A 27683-nucleotide genomic window follows, 5' to 3' on the forward strand; every position below is an offset into this window, starting at 1 on the left:
GGTGACCTCAGTAAACACTGTGCTTATAATCTTCACTTGAGAAAGATGTTGGGTCCCATGGGCTCTGGTGAATCATCCCCTCAGAACAACTTCCACCTGGAACTAAGCCGTACAACACGCGCATCCCTTTTAGACTCAGCCGATGTACGCCCTCCTTCACCCATCCCTGTCCTCATGCTTTGCACTCAACGCCCAGGTCTTGCTCCACTCAGTGCATCTGCCAGCATCACTCACGGATGAGAAGAGGGATGAGAAGCACCCCTACCAACCCCAAGATGCTCTTCCTTAGCCAGCCCTCCCTCTGTTCCTTCAACTCACATCTTGTCCTCGTTCAGTAAGGCCCCTCCATACGGGTGGCTGTAGAGCGTGATTCCTACGAAAGACAAGTTGAAAATGAGTGAGAGAGCCCTGCCTGCGGTCCAGGGACAGCCCCCCTGCTGGCCACCCGAGGCACCGTGCCCAGTGCTGCCTGCCCACCTGGCCAGGGCCAGTCCCTCCACCTGGAGAACGGCGAGTCGCAGCCAGCAGGTCAACCAGCGTGCACTGGAACTTCTGCAGCCACTGCTCCCAGAAACCACCCACAGGTACTGAACACATCTGCCCTACACGCTAGCCTCAGTGCTAACACGTCACAGCGACGGACTGTCCGTCACTGTGGCCCGGGTAATGTGTTACCCGTGGTTTACTGTGGGGAGCCAGGCTCAAGAAGACCAAACAACAATACACCAAGGGGACTCCTTCATGGAAACCACTGAAATACTCAAAACTTCTCCTCCAAATCAAGCCAAGTCTAGACAGAAGCCTGAAACACTCCATTGGCCCAGCTTTGCTTTGGGGATTGTTTTGTTTTTTGCTTTGTTAGTTTTTTGAGGCTTTTAATTGCTGTAACCACAGTAGCTAATATGGAGAACTTGCCATCAACTTGTCGATTAAAAGGACTTCATCATCTGTACCATCTTTATAGACTCCATATATATACGTTAATACGCAATATTTGCCTCTTTCTGACTTCACTCTCCTTGATAGGCTCTAGGTTCGTGTATTAGTTCAATTCAATTCAGTCGCTGAGTCTCAGTCGTGTCTGACTCTTTGCGACCCCATGGACTGCAGCATGCCAGGCTTCCCTGTCTTTCAGCAACTCCCAGAGCTTGCTCAAACTCATATCCATCGAGTCGGTGATGCCATCCAACCATCTCATCCTCTGTCATCCCCTTCTCCTCCTGCCTTCAATCATTCCCAGCATCAGGGTCCTTTCAAATGAGTCAGTTCTTTGCATCAGGTGGCCAAAGTATTGGAGTTTCAGCTTCAGCATCAGTCCTTCCAATGAATATTCAGGACTGATCTCCTTTAGGATGGACTGGCTGGATCTCCTTGCAGTCCAAGGGACTCTCAAGAGTCTTCTTCAACACCACAGTTCAAAAGTATCACTAGGTTTGTGTGTACCTAGGGCTGATGCATGGAGATGTATGGCAGAAACCATAATAATATTGTAAAGTAATTACCCTCCAATTAAAAATAAAATCATTTAAAAAACAGGATTTCATCGTGAAGGCTTTTGAGACATCCATGTGTGCTCCCCACCCCAGCAAACTCCATCAGTGTTGTATCCAGAAGAACTCCAGGGCATCAGGCATCTCATCTTACTGTCAATGATAAAGACCAACCCCTTTTCCTGTTCTGACTGGTCATCTCAGAGGTGCAGAGCTGAGGCGCAGCTGCACATGGAGCTCATCACTGCATCCTTGCCCCATCTCACCCAGCTCCCCTACACGTCTCCTCCTCTGGTGGCTCTAGCCAGTGATCTGTATTTTGCACTCTCTTATGACAGCATGCCAAATATTTACGGAAACACATGGGGCAGAAGTAAACATAATTAAAGAGCTTGGTGCCAGAAGAGACAATAGAAGCCAGGGTCCCACCAGCCCTGCCACCAGGCACCCTGATCCCTGTCCACCCCCATGCCTCCTTCCCACTCCAGGCTTCTCTCCTCCCACCCTGGGCTCAGCCACACACCAAAGCAACAGCTTTCACAGCAGAGAGAACAGTGGGAGCTACTGGTCCAGCTTTCCAGAACCATTTCTGGACTCTAAATTAATGTTGTCTGGGTGCTCTCCCACAGACTCTCAGCCTGTGTACCAAATGCCCGGAGTGGGTTTCCCAGCCCCTAGACATGATGTACATATGCATCTGCCATGAGCCAACTCTGCTGCTCTTGACCACTTGCCTATCGGGACCACTGACGCCCCCTCTTCTGTCTTTCTCTGCCGGAACAAGGCTCTTCCACCTCCTTAGGTATCCTCCAGCTCCGGCTCCTGCAGGTGCTGAGTCACCTGACAAGCGGTTCAGCATCCACCAGCCCTGTTGAGAGGTGGCCCAGCAGCTAAGGGACTGAGGACTGTGCTCAAAACATGCAGATCCAGCCAAAACCTGGCAAGGGTCCCACCAGGCATTGGCAATGCCGTGCGACACTCAGGGCTACATGGATGAACAGCACGTTCTAGACGAGAAAACATCTAGAAAAATGCAGCTCGCTGACAAGCAGCTTGGAAAATATTTTATTTTAGCGACACGGGAGAACACTGGACTTGACTAACCTGAAAATAACCCCTGAAGCAAGAGGGAGCCTGAAAATGCCTTCAGGTGGCTAGAGGATTGTTATAAGCACAGAAGATGGACTCGGTCTACAATGTTCTAGAAGTTAGTCCAAGGAGGTAGATTCAGAAGAGATAAAAAAAAGCATATGATTAGAGGGTTGAAACTGTGGGCCAGCCTGACCTCTGAGGCAGGAGGTTGCATCTTCAGCATTTTGTATTTGGCTGGTGTTTCTGACTTGCAGTCTTTGTAACAGAATAACACTGTGATTGTAGGGCCAGGGCTTCCCTGAGTTCTGTGAGCTTCTAGTGAATTCTCTAACGTTATGGAGAGACTGTAGCCAGCCACTTAGAAGCTGCAGAGTTGAGAGGAGGCTTGAGAGGAGGGAGGAAACTGAGGTGGAGGAGGCTCCAGTGGCCTCTCTAAGAGAAAGTCATGTCTGACTCTTTTGTGACCCCATGGATTGTAGCCTGCCAGGCTCCTCTGTCCATAGAATTTTCCAGGCAAGAACACTGGAGTGGGTTGCCATTCCCTTCTCCAGAATATCTTCCTGATCCAGGGATCGAACCTGGGTCTCCTGCATTGTAGACAGATTCTTTACCATCTGAGCCACCTAAGGCCAAACACAATCAGTAGGCGAGTGACAGCCACAATCCTGACTACCTGGAGCCCAGCTCATCCACTGTCTGCATTTACAGCCTGTGATGCTCTTGCTGTAGGAACCATGGAACTGCAACAGCAAGCCCTGTAACCGGGTTTTGTTTCCGTCACATCACGTGTACTCAGAGCTGCGCTTAGGCAACAACTCGGAGCTGATTATGAGGGAAAGGCCCAGGCTCCTCGAGAAGGACCATGGTTCCAGCACTGCACAGGATGAAAGGAAATCACTCACATGTCTCTTCCAAAGGCTTTCAGAAACGACGTTTCAAAAAGTACATTTTGAATACACTTGCCTGATTTTTCTTTGATTATTCTTGCCATTTATAGTCCAGCTTTTCTAAGAATTGGCCCATGGCAATGTACAAATGTATAAAATTAGTTTTTAGTCTTCTCATTAGACCACGTCTTCTATGGTTTCCAGAGTCTGTATATCTGTCATTTGTAAAAATGCACATCTGTGCTTTTGTCCAGTATCCATTACAATAGCAAAGTACTTAACTTGTCTCCAATTCAAGCAGTCACTTTTGGGTTCATTTCTTCTGTAAAACTTATCTTTGCAAGTACTAATGCCCAGATGTCTGTAAACATCTACACCTAAAGAAAAGACTGGCTTTGGCATCAATGCATGGGCAAAAGTTTTTGTTCTTTTAATTAATTCACTATGAGAGATGGAAGAGTTTATTTAATCTGACAGGGTAGTAAGAGAAATGTATGAACTTTTCTGACTAGAAGGCATTTTGATGGCTTTCTCTCTGTCTCTTCTTTCTCTTAATCTCTTCTGGAAAAAAAGATTTTGTTATCAATAGTAAGATTAATTATTATGCTTATTGAGTAGTAGATGCCAATCATAAAAAGATTTTAGATAAAGAATAGGGTAGAGAGTAAAATTAAACCATAATCCAACCCCAAACCAACCAGAATTAAATACTATTTGCATTTTTATATTAATTATTTCAAAATGTCCAAGGTTTCCTCCATATACACATTATTATTAAATTATATTTCATTTTACGTATCTTCTATTTCATGGATCATTCATGACCTTCAATTAATTTTTTGCTGCTGCTACTGCTACTGCTGCTAAGTCGCTTCAGTCGTGTCTGACTGTGCGACCCCATAGACGGCAGCCCACCAGGCTCCCCTGTCCCTGGGATTCTCCAAAAACAATTTTTTGCTACATGTATGCAAACATGTGCATAATCTATGCGCTTCACTGGAATTGATGTTCACCAAATTATTTTATTCACTCTATGGATTCAATATTTCTGTGATATTACTCCTGATGAATCCCTTACATGACTGCCTTTGGGCATTCGTTTTCCCTAGGAATATTGATGATATGTTTCTGAGCTACATCCCACAGAAGGGTATTTCTGTGGTCTCTTTACTTTACAAGCAACACTTTCACAATGTATGGAGTTTGGTGAAAGTGTTAACAGTTCACTCGTGTCCAACTCTTTGCGACCCCATGGACTGTAGCCCGCCAGGCTCCTCTGTCCATGGGATTCTCCAGGCAAGAATACTGGAATGGGTGGCCATTCCCTTCTCCAGGGCATCTTCCCAACTGAGGGATCAAACCCAGGTTTCCTGCATTGCAAGTGGATTCTTTACCACTGAGCAGGAGTTTGGGTGCCTGGCTTTTTCCCACCATGTTCTATAGGCAGTGTTACAGGGCCTGCTGCCTTGGAGACTATGGTCAGAGTCAGAAATCAAATTGTGGCTCCTCCACTCCCTTGTGAGACCACAAACCCTTGGCCATCACACAACAGAACTCAGAGCAAGCTCTGACAGGCAGATCTGAGGACACAGGGAAGGACACTGCGTGTCCCCGGGTTACTCACTGCCCCCACATACCCAGACAAGCGCTAACTCCAAGTGGGAACAGCCAGCAGGGAAAGACATTCTGTCTGTGCTGGCTCCAAGAAGCCAGCAAGTCAGAAAAGTGTGGCCCAGTGAAAGAAAACCCTCCTGGCAATATCCACTCCACCCGCCATTCCAGCCAAAAGTCTCTAGGAAAACTGTCCTACAGCAGGTCCCATCTGCAAGTGGATCCCCTCCTACCTATAGAGACATCTGGCACCATGGATCCCCTGCCAGCGTCCAAAGGTGAGCTGAGCCTTTTCCCACACCTGGCCAGTGAGACTGACTGAGGGATGCGGAGCGCGGTAAGGCAGCAGGAAGCCCAGCCCCGATCCACCTGGGGCACCGACAACGTGGCCACGTGGGGCAGGGCTGCCAGCGCCCTGCTTCACCACCACACTCAGTCCCGCCCTACAGCCCTTCAGGGGCCATGCCTCCATCCCACCAGCACCACTGAGACTAAGGGGGCTGTGAGGTGGGGCACTTGGAATGCCAAGGGGCCTCTGGGAGATGAACTTAAACCCTCACTTGGGAGCAATGAGACAGTGCATGTTGGTGCCTTATTCGCCAGGCTCAGTATACCTGAGCCCACCCTCCAAAACAAGGCAGATCTGTTGCAGGGCCCAGGGGTACATTCAACATACATTATCTACCTCGTTCTTAGGCTAGATTTCAACAAGGACTGCCTGCTTAAAAACCAAACAAAACCACTTCATTGGATTCATAATCTAACAATTTGGCATCCAAAATGTCCAGGATTCAATTTAGAATATCCTTCATAACAAGAACCAGAATAATCACAACTTGAAAGAGAAAAGACAATGAACAGACACCAACACTGAGATGAGTCAGGATGTGAGAATTATCTGACAACACAGAGCATAAAGGTGTTTCAGCATGTAATTGTGAATTCTCTTTAAATGTAAAAATATTTTAGTGTATCAGTAAAAAAAATATATAGCAGTGATAAAAATAATCATGTGGGAATTCTAAAACTGAAAGTAACAGAAATTTTAAAAAATGTACTAGATATACTCAACAGTTGGGTGGAAATAGAATGATAGAATCAGTGAGTTAGAGGATGAACAACAGAACTTACCCAAGCTAAAAAACAAAGAAAATAAATCCCAGAAACTAAGGAACCTATGGAAAACTAACAGAAGACCTGACATTCTTATTATCATAGTCCAAGAAGAAAAGAGAGGGACTGAAAAAGCACTTGAAGACATAATGGCTGAAAACTTTGCTACACTGGCAGAAGATGTAACCCTACAAAGTCCAGAGCTAATCCTAAATGAAACTTCAGTGAATCCCAAACAGGAAAACACAAATAAATCCACGCCACAATGTATTATAATTAAATTTCCAAAAATTAAAGATAATTTTACAAGGTCTTAAAATCAGCCAGAGAAAGAGATGGTTAACACAAACTCAAAACACAGTGGATTCCTCATTTGGAACCATGGTATCCAAAAGAAATTGGCATATTTTTCAAGTGCAGAATTTTCTTTTCTAATTGACAGCCATGAGTTATATATTCAAAGAAAATATACTTCAAGAATGAAGGAGAAATTAAAACATTCTCAGTGGAAAGAAAAGAGAATTTGCCATTAATAAACCTCTCTGCTTATCTGAGGTGACTGATATTTCTCCCAGAAATCGTAATTCCAGCTTGTGCTTCATCCAGCCTGGCATTTCACATAATGTACTCTGCATATAAGTTAAATAAGCAGAGTGACAATATACATCCTTGACGTACCCCTTTCCCAGTTTGGAACCAGTCTGTTATTCCATGTATCAATAGTCTCTGATACACAGATGACACCACCATTATGGCAGAAAGCGGACAAGAACTAATGAGCTTCTTGATGAAAGTGAAAGAGGAGAGTGAAAAAGTTGGCTTAAAGCTCAACATTCAGAAAACGAAGATCATGGCATCCAGTCCCATCACTTTATGGCAAACAGATGGGGAAACAATGGAAACAGTGACAGACCCTATTTTTTTTTTTTTTTGGCTCCAAAATCACTGCAGATGGTGACTGCAGCCATGAAATTAAAAGATGCTTGCTCCTTAGAAGAAAAGCTATGACCAACCTAGATAGCATATTCAAAAGCAGAGACATTACTTTGCCAACAAAGATCCATCTAGTCAAGGCTATGGTTTTTCCAGTAGTCATGTATGGATGTGAGAGTTGGACTAGAAACAAAGCTGAGCACCGAAGATGTTTCTGAACTGTGGTGTTGAGAGTCCCTTGAGAGACTGCAAGGAGATCCAACCAGTCCATCCTAAAGGAAATCAGTCCTGAATATTCATTGGAAGGACTGATGCTGAAGCTGAAATTCCAATATTTTGGCCACCTGATGTCAAGAACTGACTCATTAGAAAAGACCCTGATGCTGGGAAAGATTGAAGGTGAGAAGAGAAGGGGACGACAGAGGATGAGATGGTTGGATGACATCACCGACTCGATGGACATTAGTTTGAGCAAGCTCTGGGAGTTGGTGAAGGACAGGGAAACCTGGCGTGCTGTAGTCCATGGGGTCACAATGAGTTGGACACGATTAAACAACTGAACTGAACCGAACTGAAACCTACACTCTAAAATAGCAAAAGTCAGTCTTCTAAGCAAAAGGGAAATCATAGCAGAAGAAGACTTAGAACTTCCAAAAGGAAAGAACAACATCAGTTCAGTTCAGTTCAGTTGCTCAGTTGTGTCCAACTCTTTGCGACCCCATGAATCCCAGCACGCCAGGCCTCCCTGTCCATCACCAACTCCCAGAGTTCACTCAAACTCATGTCCATCAAGTCGGTGATGTCATCCAGCCATCTCATCCTCTGTCATCCCCTTCTCCTGCCCCCAATCCCTCCCAGCATCAGAGTCTTTTCCAATGAGTCAACTCTTCACATGAGGTGGCCAAAGTATTGGAGTTTCAGCTTTAGCATCATTCCTTCCAAAGAAATCCCAGGGCTGATCTCCTTCAGAATGGACTGGTTGGATCTCCTTGCAATCCAAGGGACTCTCAAGAGTCTTCTCCAACACCACAGTTCAAAAGCATCAATTCTTTGGCGCTCAGCCTTCTTCACAGTCCAACTCTCACATCCATACATGACCACAGGAAAAACCATAGCCTTGACTAGACGGACCTTTGTTGGCAAAGTAATGTCTCTGCTTTTGAATATGCTATCTAGGTTGGTCATAACTTTCCTTCCAAGGAGTAAGTGTCTTTTAATTTCATGGCTGCAATCACCATCTGCAGTGATTTTGGAGTCCCAGAAAATAAAGTCTAACACTGTTTCCCCATCTATTTCCCATGAAGTGACAGAACAACATCAGGATGTGTTAAAAATGGAGATAAACATAGCAGACTGGCCTTTATCTCATGAGTTTCTCAAGTCACAGATTGTGACATAAGCAATAGTTTGAACAGGATATAAGATGGCGCTCAGTTATAAGTAAATACTTAAGACTGTTATAATTTACGAATGGAGAGGCCTAAGGGGCCTAAGTTCAAGTAATGTTTCTACAGAGCAAAGTGGCAAATGCCAAAACCAGTTAGTCACCCGTGTACACTGTAACACCGAGAATCACTATGAAAACTAGATCAGGGGAGATACTCAAAATATGACAGCTAAACCAGACAGAATCCCAAAAACTGTTCCATACTTCACAGGAAGGAATGAAAAAGAAAACAGAAGAAAGAAAACAAATAATAAAGTGTCAGAATCAAAATGTAAATCCATTCAATATAAATGGTCTCAATATGCCAATTCAGTGGCAGAGATTGGTAAGAGTAGATTAAAAAATAAGATCCAACTATACCCTGTCTACACAAAATTCACTTCAGATATAATGACATAGGCTAGAAATAAAAGAACAAAAAAGATACATTGTGCAAATATTAATTTTAAAAAGCAGGAAAATTTGTATTAATATCAATTAAAGTAGACTTAACAGCAGCGAAAATTATAGCAACAATGAGGAATGCTACACAGTGACTAATGAATTAGTCCACCCAGAACACATAACTATGTACCAACCATCAGAGCCTCAAAATACATGAAGCGGAAATTGGCACAGTGGAAAGGAGAAACAGACAAATCCACAGTTATATTTGGGAACTTCAGTACACCCCACTCAGCATATGACAGAACTACCAGACAGAAAATCAGCAAGTGTACCGATGAACTCAGCCACAAAAACAGGCAGTAAAACCTAATCGATATATACAGAACACTCCCCCCAACAACAGCAGAATACTCATTTTTTTCCATCCCCCATGGAAACTTCACCAAGATAAACCACACCTGAACCATAAAACAAACCTCAGCCAACATAAAATCATTAATATGCAGAGTGTGTGCTCTAACTATGATGACCCAAACAAAAAGTCAATGACAGAAAGCTAACAGGAAAATTCCAGAAGACTAGAATTTCAACAACACACTTCTAAATAATCCCCGAGTACAAGAGCAGGTGTCAAAGGAAATTTTTGAAAGTCAGAAGCCAATCTTATTTGTATCACTTCAAAAGTAATCTGTTACAGCTTTGTAAAAGAAACTGTTCTTTAGCTTTGAACTTTAGAAAAATCATCAGATTTTTTTTATCAATAATTTCTATCTCATCATTTCCAGTTTGAGAATATTGCTTGATTTATGGCAAACGCTTTGTTTGTCCAAAGTCATGCTGTTTTGTTCTGATGCACGTTTTCTTCTCTCATCATTCTTTGTTACTTTAATTATTATTTGTGTTCTTTCTCTACCTAATCCGAGTAGCTCTCCTCCTCCTCCTCCTCCTCCTCCTCCTCCTCCTCCTCCTCCTCCTCCTCCTCCTCCTCCTCAGTTTAATGACATCATGCTTTCCCTCTGTGCTCTGAGGAGACTGCAGGCGGGACAGGAAGACTTGCAATCAGTACGGTGACTCTGCAACCAGTGAGAACGTGTGTCACCATCCGCATCGCAGCAGTTGTCTTCTGCCCCAGCCCTGCAACGTGGGCTGGCTTTCCTGCACCTCTTCCCCTCTGTTTCATGAGTTCACACACCTGCCTGGATCTGTGCGGACGTGAGCTCATCCTAGGATGCTCCCTTGGTAGCCCCTTCTCAGTGTGTGCGGTGTCTTCCTTCCATGAGACGTGGGGCAGGTCCCTGACCCCGTGCTGGGTTTGACAGCTGGTTTTGTCTTTTGTTCTGACTCCTCCTCAATGAGGCCAGGGGCTGGTCCTGACACCTCAGTGCCTACGGCCCTCTCAGCACAGGGAGCTCGTCACCTCCACTTGGGTGAGACCGGATTTTCTCTCTCAAATATCTCCAAACAAATTGAAGGCCAGTGCTGACGGCCAGTTCCTGACACCCGACATCTCTTTGTGCAGAAACTCTGCTGGACCTATCTGAGCTGACCTCCTGTTCTCAGGCCTGGGCTCTCTCACCAGGACTCAGGGGTTTATTCCTAGGGGATGTGCATCTTATTCCATCAAAAGGAATGTAGTGAGGAAACTCTGCTAAACATATTTTCCTTCTGATCACTCTGAGGAAGTGGCCTTGTATTTACTGTTCCATTCTAGGCTTTGAACAGTGAAATTTTTAAGGATAAAAATTCTGGGGAGAGCTATCTAATTGCTGTTTTTACTGTGAAACACTAATTTTTTTTCTAAGCAGTCTTTTTTTTAAGAGTTATACATACATGGGAGAAAATTCATAACTTACTGTATGAGAGAAAATTTTAAACATTCTGTGATTCATCTACTCAGAGAAAAAGCCACCATTAATATTTCTGAATCTGTGTGTGTGTGTGTGTGTGTGTGTGTGTGTGTGTTATACATAGATACCTATTGTCTCTCTACACTATTCCACTATATCAAATTCCTGCTTGGAGGTATGTATGTTGCTATAATTTTTAAAAACTATTTTAAACCATTATGCAAGCATAGCTTTAAAGATAATTCTGAAATTATATGCTCATTACTTCCTCCTGAAAAATACCAGCAACTGGAATTGTTTGGCTGCGTGGTTTCCCCCAAACCGTCTTAGGTAGGAATTACTTTGATCTTAAAACAATCCTGTGAGTAGAGAGGCTTACTCTTACCATAACTAAAATTGTATTGTGTTAAAAAAAAAAAAAAAGTAGCCCATAACCTGCTTCCCTCCTGCTCACAGGCTCATCTCACCCCCACCTGCGGGCACATCATTGCTCCCATGTGTGCCCTGCCCCAGTCACCTTCCCCTCTCTGGGGTTGAGAGCACCTTTGCAAACTGTCCCCTCCAAGGGGATTCAGAAAGTGGGGTATGGAGCAGAGGAGGGGGGGTGTGGGAGGAACGGACAAGCTCCTTCTGGCTCCTGATGCAGGACCATACTTCCTGCCCCCAACTCAGGTGTCCGTCGTGCCGGGCAGCGGTGTCCGAGTTCAGAGAGGAGGCAAGGGGGGCGCCCTTGACTGTGGCTCCCACTCACCCTCTGTCTATCTCCCTGCCGCAGTAACCGAAGTACGACTCAGCCAGGTGCCCTCAGTTCAGCCCATGTGGCCGTTTGGGTGCCTTCTTTAAAAAACATCTGTTCAGTCCTCTGCCCATTTATTTCGCTATTGAGTCAAAGGTGTTATATGTATTGGATATTAAGTCCATGGGCTATATGGTCTGCAAATATTTTCTCCCATTCCATAAGGTGCCTTTTCATTTTATTGTTTCCTTGAAGTAATCAGGTCAGACTCAGAAGAACAAATACTACCTGATCCCACTTACATGAAAATTCTAAACTAGTTCAACTCCTAGAAGCAGAGAACAGAATAGTAGTTATCAAGTGCTGGAGGAAGGGAGATGAGGGGTGTTGTCAAAGGTATAAAGTTTTAATTATACAAGCGGTAAGTCTTAGTCTGTGCAGAGCCTAGGGTTTAAGGCACTGCATTGTGCATTTACAAATCCGCTAAAAGGATTGATTTTATGTTTTTTAATCACAAAATAAATTGATAGATAATAGAGGGATAGATAGATAGATAATAGATTGCTGTAGTTGTTCAGTTGCTAAGTCATGTCCGACTCTTTGTGACCCCCCCCCCCCCAGGACCACAGCAAGCCAGGCTTCCCTGTCCTTCACTATCATCTGGAGTTTGCTCAAATTCATGTCCACTGAGTCAATGATTCCATCCAGCCATCTCATCCTTTGTCATCCCCTTCTCCTCCTGCCCTCAATCTTTCCCAGAATCAGGGTCTTTTCTAATAAGTCAGCTCTTCACATCAGGTGGACAAAGTATTGGCGCTTCAGCATAAGTCTTTCCAATGAATATTCACAGAATTCTCCAGGCCAGGGGACCTTCCTAACCCAGGGATTGAACCCAGGTCTCCAGCACTGCAGGCAGATTCCTTAGCATCTGAGCCACCATAGAGTGACAGTAGAGAGACAGAGGGAAATAGACAGATGGACAGACAGATGTGTGGGACAGAAGGGAGACAAAGGTAACATTAGGGGCCTGACCATGATGATGGTTTTAGGGTGTATACTTACCCCAAACTCATCAAGGTGTCTATATTGTGTTTACAATTTTTCGTATGTCAAACGTATCTCAATACAGTTTTTTGGTTTTTTTAATGTAGAAAGTTGGGCAGAAATTTTTAAGGTGAAGAAGACTGAAAAGAGGTGCTCTGGACAGAAGCTGAGCAGAAACCAGGCCCGAAGGGGCAGCAGGTCAGTGGGGTGACGTGCTGGCCACAGAGAGGGTAGGAGGGGAGCATGGCAGGAACGGGGCGCAGTGACAGGTCAGCAGCAGATTAGAAGGCGGCCTTTGACGTGGGAGCCAACACAGGCACTGATGCCTGAACACAGGGCCAGGACAACCTCACCGCTTTAGAAACGCTTCCCCCAGCAAAGCGTCAGCATCTTCACCATGTCTTTACTCTTGAATCACTGTCAGTGGAATCTCAACAAAAATACTTTCCAAGGGGAGCACCCAGACTGGGGCCAGGGGGATGCAGACATGTGCGCAACGTGAAGGGGGAGTGAGGTGCCGGCGATGGGCAAGCAGGACTGAACTTGGTTTTGGGTTTGAAGGTTTTATTATTATTTCATCCAGGAGGGTATGACAAACAGTCAGGCTTCTCAAGAACCAAGAAGAAAGGGGGAGGGACGTGGCAGAGAGGAATTCGGAAGAAAGAGAGTCAGGAGGAGCTGTCTGGCCAGAAGTGGGGGGCCTCAGGTTGTAGGAGGAATCTGTTTTATTTGATTATAGGAGATGCAGGAAGGCAGGTGGGTGTGTGATCTGAAGGACGGATCCTGTGGGTGACGTGGGCACTTAGAGGACATGAGGCTGTGGGGCTGGGGGCAAGTGGGAGTCCAGGGACTCGCCCACGAGGCTGACACAGGGGCAGGTGGTGCAGATACTGAGAATATTCAGGATCCCAAGGGCAGAGAGATGGACCGATGGTGGGAGGCGCAGGAAGAAGCTGTCCGGGCTGGGGGGACTTGGCCTCAACTGACTTCTAACTTCCCTCGGAACCCAGAAAAACATCATCACATGACCTTACTGTTGTTGCTCTTCAGTTGCCAAGTTGTGTCCGACTCTGTGACCCCATGGACTGCAGCACGCCAGGCCTCCCTGTCCCTCACTGTCTCCTGGGGTCTGACCTTACCATGTGACTATCCTGCTGACATGAGAACAAAGCCTCTGAGTTGCCGCATTCTGTAACCCCCACTCCTCAGATGAACTGAGGCCACATCCACGCCTGCCCCCTCCCCAGCTGCACGGCTCTGCCCAGAACCCACAGATGTCCAGGCCACTGTGGGCAGTCACCAAGCAGGACACGTGGACTCACGTGGAAGAGCCTCCCTGCAGAGTCCGTGCATGAACACGTCTACTCGTCTAGACCGCCGCCAGCCTGCCAGTCATCTAACGATGACTCCAGGTGCTGGGCGAGGCTAGTCACCTGCTTTACATTGAGTTTCACGCTTAAAATCAGGGGGGCCCTGACAAGCTGCAAATTTGCTGGGGCACAGCAGGGTGGGCAGGCTAGGTCAGGGCTCAGAAAGCTCCTCCATTGAAGGCGGGGACATCCAGGTGTGCCAGGACCCAGGGCCTTGGAGACAAGAAGCAGGTATGTTGTATGCAGAGCGGTTCATCAGCAGTTGTTGCCAAGATGCCCATTGATCAGGTTCCCAGTTCTGCTGGGCTCAGGACTCAGGCTCCGCTTGCATGGCCCTACCTGAGTCCCATGGCCCATGAGCTCTTGAGTCATCATAATGGCTAAGCTAACAGCTCGCTGTCTGTCCATCGCAGACAGACAGACAGACAGGGGTGTGAGGAGAGGCTTCTGTGCAGAGCCCTGCTCATCAGAGTCCTTAATCAACACTTGGCTATGACAGGTCCCCACACATTCTCCCGAGGGACTGTGCTCCCGATTCACTTCATAGACCTTCCTTCCCACGAGGACCACGTACTCATGCCACGAGGAACTGGGATGTGACACAGATAACATACTGCTCAAGAAGTTGCCAGTAGCCGATAATAAATGTCTTCTTCAAGTCAACACAACCTTACAACAAAGGAACAAAAAGTCTACTACCAGTGGACACTTCTCAGCTGACCCTCTCACCAGGAAGGCCTGGGACCCCAGAAAACAGGATGGAGAAGACACGATCGGCAGGCACCTGTGGGCTAGTCACACTGTCCCTAGGCCCAATCGCTGCTTATGTTACATGCAGCTGTACACACACACACACACACATGCATGCACACACATGCACACGCACATGCACACACATGACACGCACATTCCCTGATCATCCTTCCTCACAGCCAACCTCCCACGGAGCAGAGTTTATCCATCTGGCCTCCTAAATTCCTGAAAAGGCCTCCCTCACCACCCTCCTTCCCTCTGATTCTATCTCCACAAGTCCCCACGTCTAGTCCACAGAAGCCACCAGCCAATGCACCGCACACCCATTTTCCTGGAGATGCTGGAATACTGGGTGATTTTTTTTTTCCTGCTCTTCCTGACACTCTACCTTTCTCTGGACTCTGTGCCGAGATCTCTCACCTCAGGGGCCACAGCCCCTCTGCCTCCTTCCCACTCCCACCCTCTCTCACCCCGACTTTCCTGTCTCCACGTCAGTTTGAGCTAAATGGTTTTTATTCACGACCCCTCTCCTGCCCTTATCTCTCCAGCTGTCTGAATCCTGCTGCACATGTATTTTCACCAGACATGTGACATGAACCCACCACCTCTGAACTTGTATAAATCCCTTACTCTGTCTCTTGCTCCTGAATCATTCCCAGGTCATCAGTACTGACCACTACATCATTCATTACTAAAAGCTCAGCTTTATATTTTAATCCTTTAAGCTCTTCCTCTAAATGTCCTGGTGTCAAATTCTTAATTTTTCTTCCTGTTCCCTTCTCCAAAGGCTCAACCTTTCCTCCCACCTCTTTGAAGCTGATAATTTTCACCTGTTTGCCTTGAGGCGTCCTGGCCTTACCTGGGTCACTCCTAAGTTGGGAGCAGCATCCTTCCAGCAGGGCATGTGGCAGCAGCCAGGGCCCCTCCCTTTACCATGTGGCTTCAGATTATTCTTCCTGACACACTCCTGGGATCCTGTCATCCTCATTCCCAGATACAGACCAAGCCTTTCAGCTGCCCACCACATAAAGGCCATCATCCTCCCCTGTCAGTGAAGGTCAAGCAGAAGCTGGCCTCAGAGGCCCTCTCAGACAGATCAACAGTGCTCCTCCTGTACACTCGCCCTCGGGATGAGGTCAACTGGAACTTCCTCCAGTAATTTGAGCAGATGCTCTGACTTCTCCCACATCAGCACCACTAGTACCCATGGTAGCATCCTGACATCAGTCACACTTTTGCTCATGTTCCTGATCCAGTGTTAGTGACCTCCTCCATGAAGCATGTTCCATGCAGCATGTTCCATGAAGCACACTCCCCTCTATGAAGCATGTTCCATGAAGCATTCTCTCCTCCATGAAGCATGATCCCCTCCATGAATCATGTTCCATGAAACACGTTCCCCTCCATGAAGCATGTTCCCCTTCATGAAGCATGTTCCATGAAGCATGCTCCCCCCATGAAGCATGTTCCCCTCCATGAAGCATGTTCCATGAAGCACGTTCCCTTTCATGAATCATGTTCCATGAAACATGTTGCCCTCCATGAAGCATGTTCCCCTTCATGAAGCATGTTCCATGAATCATGCTCCCCCCATGAAGCATGTTCCCCTCCATGAAGCATGTTCCATGAAGCACGTTCCCCTTCATGAATCATGTTCCATGAAACATGTTGCCCTCCACGAAGCATGTTCCCCTTCATGAAGCATGTTCCATGAATCATGCTCCCCCCATGAAGCATGTTCCCCTCCATGAAGCATGTTCCATGAAGCATGTTCCCCTTCATGAAGTATGTTCCATGAAACATGTTACCCTCCATGAAGCATGTTCCCCTTCATGAAGCATGTTCCATGAAACATGTTCCCCTCCATGAAGCATGTTCCCCTTCGTGAAGCATGTTCCATGAAACATGTTCCCCTCCATGAAGCATGTTCCATGAAGCATGTTCCCCTCCATGAAGCATGTTCCCCTCCATGAAGCACGTTCCCCTTCATGAAGCATGTTCCATGAAGCACGTTCCCCTTCATGAATCATTTTCCATGAAGCATGTTCCCCTTCATGAAGTATGTTCCATGAAACATGTTCCCCTCCATGAAGCATGTTCCCCTTCATGAAGTATGTTCCATGAAACATGTTCCCCTCCATGAAGCATGTTCCCCTTCATGAATCATGTTCCCCTTCATGAATCATTTTCCATGAAGCATGTTCCCCTTCATGAAGTATGTTCCATGAAACATGTTCCCCTCCATGAAGCATGTTCCCCTTCATGAAGTATGTTCCATGAAACATGTTCCCCTCCATGAAGCATGTTCCCCTTCATGAATCATGTTCCCCTTCATGAAGCATGTTCCATGAAGCATGCTCCCCTCCATGAAGCATGTTCCCCTCCATTAAGCATGTTCCCCTCCATGAAGCATGTTCCATGAAGCATGTTCCCCTTCGTGAAGCATGTTCCATGAAACATGTTCCCCTCCATGAAGCATGTTCCATTTGTGCCTATTAGAAGCACCCTCTCAGTTTGTTGCAACAGAAAGGCAAAGGCTGTGTTATCAGCCATACCTAGAACCGAACTGTGGCCCTTTCACTCAACAAGCAGGTAATGGGTGATTCCTCTGAATCTCAGGTTTTTAAACAGTGAAAGAGGCAAATGCCACCCACCTTACAAATTAACACAAACACTAAATGGGACCATGGATATAAAAATATCTAATGCCCCTAGTACATTTCAGACACAATAAACACCACTCTGCTATTCCTCTTCCATAGCACTCTTTATTCTTTATTACTTCACTTGGGCATACACATTTTTATATTATATGCACTGCCATCCCAAAACAATTGCAGTGCCACAGAATAATTAAACCTGTTTTATTTTGAAAATTGGTGGAGAGGGGAAAACAAATACGGCAGAATGAATTTGGAATAAAGTCATGGCATACTGGGAAAATGGTTTAACATTTATTTCTATGTGAATTAATGCTTCAAAAAAAATCCTGTAAATAAATTATGACAGCTATGACCTGCTGGTATTTATACATCTGCTTGCACTCTTTCTTTTTTTTTTTTTTTTCCCAAAGAACTGAATGAATTTGATAAACTACTCAAGTGAAGCATATAACATCCCCTTAAACCAATAAATCCACTCTGGGTTCCAGAAATGGACCCGTGTCGTTTACCAAAAGAAGAAAGCACAGGGAGTGAATTCACAGTCAACAAAGGTGACTGATGAGTGGAGGGCTCAGCATAAAGTAAATTATGGTAAGCGATGAGCACCTTCCCATCAGTAATGGTGACCTGGACCACACGATAGTGTCTTTAGAAAGAGCATTTACTCTTGCTTCTGGAGGATGCTAAGTCACTGGGACTGAGCTTTCTAGTCAGCTTCGACTCCTGTCATCTCACAGCTGAGGTCACAACTTCACAGGTAAAGACACTGAAGGACACACACACACAAAAGCCACCACAGCCTCTCAATGTGTACGCGCTTCTACATGGATTGGCTGCCAAACAGAAACTTCGCATCACTCTTCACATTTCTGCTCACAACTTTTTGTGATTCTTTCCCATTAACAACACTGTCTTTGGAAAGTAGTGAATTAGAAAATGCACACAGAATAACATTACCATACTGTCTCCAGTCTGCGGTCGGGGGTAAGCGCCTCCACAAAATAAGATTGTTGAGATGATTTAGGTAGGAAGGCAGGGAGTGGAAGCCTTTCTGGTTGTACCACACCTAAAAGAGAAAGATAACTTAATGGCCCTCCTGAAATTAGTTCTTAAGTCTATTCGTAAGCTGTTCTCACATATAAGGAACACACGTAAATTTGCTTCTCCAGCACCTGAACACAGGCCTCCATGTAATGGTCCCACATGGCTGACAGTGAGCAGTGAATTCCAGCCTGCTAATTTTATATTTATCTCCAGCATATAATTTATAGCTAAAAATAGATTAATTTTCCCCAGAACAAATGTGAGTGTTGCTCTATAATTATATTCTCACAGCAAAAAAAAGGAATCTAAGCCCATTTTTTTTTCTTTCTCCATTGGTAAGCTAATGAAATCTGACCTGCAAATTAAAAGCACAGAAATGATAAGAAAAAAATGATGACTCTCAAATTAATAACTGAATGTGGAACATTATTCCTCAAAATAAATTGAAGTGAACATTTGCTGAGCATGGAGAATAAAGCAGCAGGCCCGTCAGACAGGAGGAAGGTGAAGGAGAAAATGGGAGACAGACAATGTTATTAAAATTGAAATAAGGAGTAGCATAAAAAATACTAATTGAACCATCAGTATATCTATATCTCACAATATTGATATTTTAATGAAAAAAATTTTAATGTACTCAGTGGAATGCTGGTGAGTGTCTTTAAGAGATAATGAATCAACCAACAAATTTTGACCTTAATTCAAGTTCATTTCTCTAGATGACACTGTCTTTTGTGACAATCTTCTTTGTGGAATTATAGCTGCTCTCTCACTGGTTTCTACTCAGAGGAAGCTGTACAGGTTCTCATAGTTTCTGCAAAGTTCAGGCCAAATCTCAGGTCCCTGGGCTTCCAACCCGTTCCCCTACCCAACCCCATCACAGGGTGACCAGTTGTCTCTACCAGGGTCCTGAGTTCACAGGGGGAACTAAGTATCCAGTGACAGCTCATGAAAATGCCTTTCTCTGCAGGACAGTGGCCCAACTCTTTCTTAGGAAGCCCACCTCCCTGGGTGATTAAGGAGGCAGAACCCTGCCCTCTGTCACAGCAGCTGCCATTACACACTCCCATCTTCAAATAGTTTCTTAGGTTCAGGGAAACCCTTAGCAGTCACTCCTTCCAACTCCAAGAAGGAAGAAGTTCTGCTCAAGACCGACTATCCACAGACCCAGGACAACCTGTTGATGCCCTCAGTTGTGCTCAAGTGGATCTGAGACTGGTAACACAAAAATCCACAGACTCACAAATGGGTGTAATTCAGACACAGGATTCTGAAAAGTGGGGGAAAGCATGGGTTCCCTTCACAGGGCAGCCCGCCCTGCCCTGGACTGAGATCACTTACCAGAGGGTATCTGCCCCCGTTCTACAGCCAACACAGTGACCCCAGGCCCTGCAGGATGCCCCCAGTCCACCTCTCACCACCCCCACCCTCAAACACACACACACCTGCAGATGTGCTAACATACAGGGACTAGCTATGCGTCTGGATACAATGACGCAAAATGCAAGACTGCTAAAGTTAAAGGACATACAGTATAAAACCTCTGCTGTGGACGGGAACCACAGTCCACGGCCTGCTCCCCCCACCACCATCTTGGCTCCATTAACTGCTTAACTGGAGGAAAAAAACATGAAAGCCAGGCGTGTTCTCTGCTTTAGACATGGGGCCTTCAAATTAGTTTGTTTGAAATTTTGTTTTAAAAGCAGGGTGACATTTTTCTTAGCTTAGAAATGACACTGTACACGGAAATTCCATAGTGGTCCAGTGGCCAAGACACCGCACATCCAGTGTGGGGCCTTGGGTTCGATCCTTGGTTGGAGAACTAGGATCCCACCTGCCTCATGGTTTGGTAAAAAATTTTTTTTCATCTTTAAAAATTAAGTGATTGATTAAAATAAAACAGCAACAAGGATTTACTGTATAGGGACTGTATTAAAAAAAAATACAGTGTACAAAAACACAGAAACCAAAGTGGGATAGCTATGGTGGAGGTGGGGTACCCCAGAGCCTGGGCATCTTGCCCACCCCTCCCCATCAGCTTCAGCTTCTGTGTTGGGTCGAGTTCATGCTCCGTTTCTCCTCTACCCATGGCTGTGGGTCTCCGACCTGGGCTCAGCCCCTGTGCCTCTGCTGTCACCGTGGTGCCCTAGGCAACCACCAGGACTGGGTCCCCACCATCATCCCAGTTGAGACCAGCAGCTGACAAACCTCTCCACTCAGGGACACAGTCTCTAGGCCAAAGGTCAAGATGGATGCCTCATGATCAACACCAAGTCACAGGCGTGGCCGTGAAACTTGGTGATGCTTGCTGAGGGAGGGGTGGTGCCCAGTGACCCTCTCAGGCGACAGAGGGGCTTCCAGGGACCTAAAGGGTATAACCCTGAGGACCCTGACATCCCAAAATGCTCGTTAACCATAGAGGGTGCAACCTGTCCTAATAGGAGCCATAATGCGGCCTGAAGACCTCAGTGAGACGAGGAGACACCAGGGTTCATCAACGGGGCCAGGTCAGAGGGCAGGGGGTGTTGCCATGCTGGCCCCTGAGGGCTCCAGCCCTGCTCTCTGCAGGCAGGGGGCCAGTGAGGAGCTGCTCCATTAGCCTGAGTATAGGCACTGAGAACACGGCCATGGGGACAGTGCCAGGGGACCGGGTGGGATCCAGTCAGGGAGTCTCCCCAACCAGAGGGAGACTCGGCATTCTGTGCAGAGCACAGCCCCTAAAAGCCCCGCCCAGCTCCACGACGGCCAGCTGCTGATGGTCCTGACGACCCTGGCATCACTTTCAGGACAGATGACAACATACAGAGTTCCAAGGAACAATTTGAACATCATTTCGGTTCTACTACAAACTGGCTTTTGCTTGGGAGAAATTTTATAAATTCTTTTAAGTAAGTGATAGATGCTTCATGATGATCTTAAATAAGTTGTGGGACTTCCTTCCCTGCTGGTCTCTAAGACAGGATCAATAAATCCAACAGCTGAAGGAGGAAGTTAACCTCCTTTTAGGAACACATCATGACACCTCAAAACAGACCTTTCATGTCAGGATCCCCAGGAACAGTTCCTCAGAGAGGCAACTAAGTTACTATAAGGAAAAAAAAAAATCTCTGGATGGATATTCAAATGCATAAAAGTATATACGAGAACAAAACAGAATGAACGCCAAACAAGAGGGGAGTGTGTTTAACTTTTTTAACTGAAGTGTATACATTCTAGAGGGTCTCCCTGGTGGCTAAGAGGTAAAGAATCCACCTGCCAATGCAGGAGATGCGGGTTTTATTGCTGGATCGGAAGATCCCATGGAGAAGGAAATGACAACCAACTCTACTATTCTTGCCCGGGAAATCCCATGGACTGTAGCCCTTCAGGCTCTCTCTGTCCATGGGGTCACAAAGAATTGGACAGAACTTTGCAATTGAACAACAACAAAATATGTTCTAGAGGGTGTTTAACTAAACCAGCTGAACACTCAAGATGTGAATGAAATCATTCATAAAGGTTCTGTGAGAGATATTCTAAAATACGATGAATTTTAAGTATTAAGCCTATTCATATGCAAATTTCCCATTTTCTCCTCAAAAAGACTGCAAAAATCGTAAACTCTGTGGTCTTATGAATGTACCCCAAAGGCCAAAGTAAAAGGCTGGTGGTTAATTACCAAGAGGTTAATGTAATAATTTGACATGACATCAACCACCAGCAATGCTATAGGAATTTGAGACACCAGATGCCCTTTAGAGTCCAATACGGACTCACGATCATTGAGCTCCCTGAAAAGAGGCTCTTTCCCCAAAGGGCTGGATACTTGCACACCTGAGTATGGCAAAGTCCATGTCAAACAACATCAGAAGCTGCAGAAGTCACTGCTCAAACATGTCGATACAGAAGACAAACAAAGAGGAAAAAGAGCAGGTGTCAGGGAGACACAGGGTGCTGAGCCCTTGTCACGGGAGGACGTTCCACTGTCAGCAGGAGGCTTGGTATTCACACAGATTAGAAACTTAAAAAATGTTCTCGGAGGAAATGGGCAGATTCCTCCTACAAACTGGGTTTATTAATAACAGTCACATCATGTGTTCAAAAAGCCAGCAAAGGTATTTTAGATTATTTTTCTATCAAGCTATGAATCTTGATCTTTTCATCTTAAGCTATAAATCTTTCCCTGTGTGTGGCCTGCAGCGTGAGAGAGATTTGACAAACCTCAGCTGAAATGAGGGATGTCTGAACAGTCTACACAGGGACCAGAACTTTTCATCAGGGATTACATTGTGAAATACGACTGTTAAAACTTTTCTTTGTGATTAGATTGTGAAGTATGAATGTTAACATTTTCACCAGGGATTACATTGTTAAAAACCTGTAAAGCACCTTATTTCACTGAATAATCCTTCAACGGGCATAAACCTGGATCCTGAAAAGCTTTTCCGAGTCATAATGAACCACGAAAGGCCCCACGACAAGGCAAACATTTCATCGGTGATATGACAGGTGTACAAGCAGATATCACTCCCAGGTGGCTCAGTGGTAAAGAATCCAGCTGCCGATGCAGGAGACTCGAGAGACATGGGTTTGATCCCTGGGACAGGAAAATCCCCTGGAGTAGGTAACCTGCTCCAGTATTCTTGCCTGGAGAATCCCATGGACAGCGGAGCCTGGAGAACTACAGTCCATGGGGTCGCAAAGAGACGGACACGACTGAGCAACTAACACACACACACATCACTCCCATGACTTACTCTTTCCCAATTTCTCTCAAAATCAGGACCAAAACCAGACTATTTCCCCAATTACTGAGGCTGCGAGCTTCAAATCTTTCCCATCTTAAGGTTGTACCAAGCTCTTTCCTTAGAGATTACCTGCCTCTGAGTTCCTTGGTGGCTAAGGGGGTAAGGGTGCTACTGGTGTAAGGGGGTCTTTCCTGGCCACTCTTGGTAATGCCAAAGGGATTTTCCTCATTCATAGGGCCAGATCTGGAGGGCTTAAAAATCCAACCCCTGGGAGGGGTGCTCACCACTCTGGGTCCATCCAGTCATCAGGAAGAAAAGGAATTTATTGGGTTGACCCAAAAGTTGGTTCAGAATGTTACAGGAAAAACTCGAATGAACTTTTTGGTCAATAAATACATGTATCAAGATCACTGTCATCCTGATGCTGCTGCTGCTGCTGTGGCTAAGTCCCTTCAGTCGTGTCTGACTTTTTGCAACCCTACGGACTGTAGCCCTCCAGGCTCCTCTGTCAGTGGGATTCTCCAAGCAAGAATACTGCTGTGGGTTGCCATGTCCTCCTCCAAGGGATCTTCCCAACCCAGGGATAAAACCTACATGTCTTCTGTCTCCTGCACTGACAGGCAGATTCTTCACCACTTGTGACACCTGGAAAGCCCTACCCTGATGATAAGCGTCTTTAAAAGCAGATTACTTTCTTTATTTGCTTTAGGTCTATCAAGTGAATTCTCATCTTTACAAAAAACAGTGACCTATTTCATATATTTCTAGATAGTCTAAAGGAAACGACTCATTTTCTCTTTCAAGAGAAAACTCACATACAACTGGCTGTGTTTCAGGGTAACAAACACTGGTATTTGGTTTGATTTTGCCTATACCCACAAAGATTTTTACAAAGCAAGTTTCCCTGAATGCTTTCTAAAACAAGAAAAAAAGGAAAAAAGGAAAGACTGTACCTTTGCCAGATTTTGGGGTTTTGACATATTTGAATTCGTGTCTTGAACTTGATTGGGGATTTGTACTCCAAAAGACCATCCTCCGAGCCTGGGGAAGTAAACAAGAGGTCAGAGCTTTCGCCAGGCAGCACCAGGCAGACACCTCCTAACAGAGGGTGTCTCCCACCCACCACACCGAAGGCCATAAAACAGTGGCTGCGGAACTTCCAGGCTCTGGGTCGCAGCCCCCCGGGGTCAGCCTGCTGCGGGATGCGGCCTGGCCCCAGGCAGGTATCCAAGGAAGGCGCTGCTTATTTAGCAGGGATGGATGAGATCACCCACTCCTCACCCACGTTAGAGTAGAGCCTCTCAGCACTCCCCGAGGTGTGAGGACACACGCCCCGTGCAGGGCTTTGCTGTGCTCGCCTGCCCTGCTGGTGTTCTCATTAATGGCCATCTCCCCTAAAATCAGCTTTCAGTCCCCTTTGGTTTGCCCTGCTCCTGAGTCAGCCTGCTTTGAACAGTTTTCTTCCTCTCGCTTCTCTCACTCTCTGTGCACACACTGCGTCCTGCAGGAAGGCATCCCTGGCTACCTCGACTGGGGTGAATCGCCTTCTCTTTGGGGTTCTCACAACACCTTAATTTCCATTTCTTGTGTTGATTGCTATGCTGGACCTTAACTGTCTTTTTTGCCAGTTCATCTCTTACACAGCTCTGTGAGTTTCTCCCGGGATGTGGGGTGAATTTTCTCTCCATATCCCTTGGGTTATATAGTATATTTAGCACTTATGAAGCTTCTAAAAATATTGGACATTAGAAATAAAAACACATACTAAACTTTGTTTCCCAGTCTCTGGATAAAAGGAGATTAAAACAACAAATTTCCACCATTGTGCCTGGATTTTGAGCAGAAATTTGGGGCAAAAGAATAAGGATAGATTCCTACTCAGCTCAATTTAACTCAATCATTCATTTCAGAGACTCAAGCATTCATTGATTGAGTGCCATTTGTATACCAGATACTATTCTAAGTCCTAGGCACACAAGCGCCCACCTTCAAAAATCAGAGATTCCTGGATGTGTTTAAAGGCACAACGGGAGGGCAGCAGGGGCCAGAGATGGTCCGGGAAGCATCAGAAGGAAAAAGGGCCTGGGGGTGGGGTGGGAGGATGTTCTAGGCATCGCAGACACCCCATACAATGATGCTTTTGTGTTGGGGGGTGGGTCTCAGGACATTTGATGGAATAGTGAGTATGATTGTAATTTAAAGCAATGAGCAGCTCATCCCTATCCTCTCATCTAGATTCCCCCTCTCAAGCTCAAGGAAATGCAGCACAGAACAAAAGCTTTCCTCAAAATCTCTTAAGAGGGACGTTAGGATACCATGGAGAGCTTCCCTCATTATGCTGTGAACGTCTCAGGGCTTATCCTCTAAAGCAGTCAAGCTGCTTCTGGCTCCCCTAGGTGACACTCCATGAACATGACTCCCCCACTCCCCCCGGGGCCGGAGTGAAAGTCAGCAGGAGGAATCTGATTAAGTTCTGCAGCACGGCTTCAGAATTTTTATGAGTATCAAGGTTACCAGGAGACTTCTGAGCATTGAAGAACATCAGCATTTGAAATGATCAGATTTCCTAAGTAACTCTGAGAACAGGAAAGATACAGCAGAGGTTTCAAACCCACCTCGGTTTTTCCATCGGCGCCAGCAAATACTCCTCCAGGGGGAGGCCAGAGAGGTTGAGAAGCCGGTGGCCCAGGCGGTTGGTCAGGTAGGGAGCCCTGGTGCTCGCATTGGGGCACTTCTGCAATCATTTCCAAAGATGGGAAGTAGAAGCTCGTTCACACGCACATGCAGGTTCCCCGATACCACTTAAGTAAAGCAAATGTGACTCTTCCCAGCTCTCACTTTTTCAGTGACTCATCGATGGCCTTTTATATGTTCTGATTCCTCATGTCTCTCTTAAGAGAGTCACCTACATTTGAGAATTATACCAGAATTCCACTGCAACCTTTGCCCCTAGTTACACTGGGGGACTTTCAATCCTTTCCTCTATATAAGTTGGGCAGATGGGTAAGAACTCAAAAGGGAAAATATGTTTTCACTGGGGTCATCTTGCATTTGATGAACCACCAAGAGAGTCAGAGGACAATAACCGAGAAAATTCAAAAGACTGTTTCTTCCCTAAATGCCTGAAACAGAGACCAAACTCCTCTTCTGCAGCCACTCAGAGGCTTGGAACCTGGAAATATTTGCCCAGCAGGGACCACCTGACTCCCTCTCTCCTGAGGGCCTCTGGCTCCTAACAAGTAGACTAGCATTTCCAGAAGATTCTGCCAAGGCACCTAGGCACCACACACACACATACAAAAACAAGGATTCTTTAGTCAGGTAAATTAACAGCTGCCTCTTTCCCACTCCTTGTGATTTGAGCATCTTGCAGGAGCTATGGCAAAGAGACCTGTTACATGGGGCTTTCTCTGACATTTCTGAAGCTCCCTTGGCTATGGAGCTTTTTCACAGGAAATCCTTTTCTCCTTGCACACATATTTCTGAGATCTCACAGTTCATGTGAATTCGAGCGAATTCAACATCAACCATTCTGGTACTTGTTCATTCATTTGTCTGATACTGACACCCAATCTAATTCCAATAAATTTCAGGCAGCTTGTAATAAAAAGTACCAGTCTAACAGAATGAGTGAATCAAGGCCAAAGAATCAGAGCATGGAGTGAAAACTTATAGGGTTCCTGAGTTAATGGAATAAACAAGATGGGGAAGAAACCAATCACTGGGTCCATAAAGAACTTGAGCAGAGCAGCTGGTCACCACAAAGGAGCAGCAAATAGCATCACCAATGGCCCAGGCCGTAAGGGTGGCATGCGGCATCCATCAGGTGGGCCCTACCTACATCCATGGTGCTGTGTGACTGCCTCACCTGAGTGCAGACATTCGCTCTAAGAGAAGAAAGGAGACCGGGTCCATCGAAAGGAAGCCTTTCGAAAGTCACTACACTATTAGGAGGGCTTCCCTGGTGGCTCAGACGGTAAAGAATCTGCCTGCAATGCAGAGACATGGGTTCAATCCCTGGGTTGGGAAGATCCCCTGAAGAAGGGACTGGCAACCCACTCCAGTATTCTTGCCTGAAGAATTCCATGGACAGAGGCTACCGTCCATAAGGTCGCAGAGTCAGAACCAACTCAGCAACTAACACACACCCTGTGGACCACTAAACAGAAAAGACTTATAAACATGCTCACATGGTCATTTTCTTAAAACTCAATTTAAATTAAGATTTTTGTTTGTCTTATTTTTTTCCTATAAATTAGGATCGCCATATCTGTTTCTTGATTTTAGCCAATACACCTGTGCCCTTTACTAACTGCCTCTTGAGAGTTCCTTTGAGATGAGTTCCAACCAGTTTTCCACATAAATTTCACTCCATTCTTCTCAACAGACTGGACAGCGTGCCTCTCACTGTAACAGGGGTAACCCACTTCTGTGTGCCTTGTATTGCTCAGCCATAGTTAGAAGAGCCATGTGATATCTTAGTTTTTAACATCCAGCTTTCAAAACTCAAATAAAAATACAAGAAACCTGAGGTCACCC

General features: G+C 45.8%; 1 protein-coding gene across 1 annotated transcript in view; it reads right to left on the reverse strand.

Moving 5' to 3' along the window:
* Nucleotides 1-27683, reverse strand: part of ABCA13 (ATP binding cassette subfamily A member 13) — a 374331-nt gene that overhangs the window by 122170 nt on the left and 224478 nt on the right. Inside the window, exons 46-49 of the mRNA XM_059886027.1 lie at nt 25760-25878; nt 24098-24185; nt 18331-18439; nt 319-373 (exon numbers count right to left, since the gene is read on the reverse strand). Coding sequence (XP_059742010.1) covers nt 319-373; nt 18331-18439; nt 24098-24185; nt 25760-25878 — 371 coding nt within the window. The remainder of the gene's footprint in view (nt 1-318; nt 374-18330; nt 18440-24097; nt 24186-25759; nt 25879-27683) is intronic.

Source organism: Bos taurus, chromosome 4 (genome assembly GCF_002263795.3).
Source record: "Bos taurus isolate L1 Dominette 01449 registration number 42190680 breed Hereford chromosome 4, ARS-UCD2.0, whole genome shotgun sequence".
NCBI lineage: Eukaryota > Metazoa > Chordata > Mammalia > Artiodactyla > Bovidae > Bos > Bos taurus.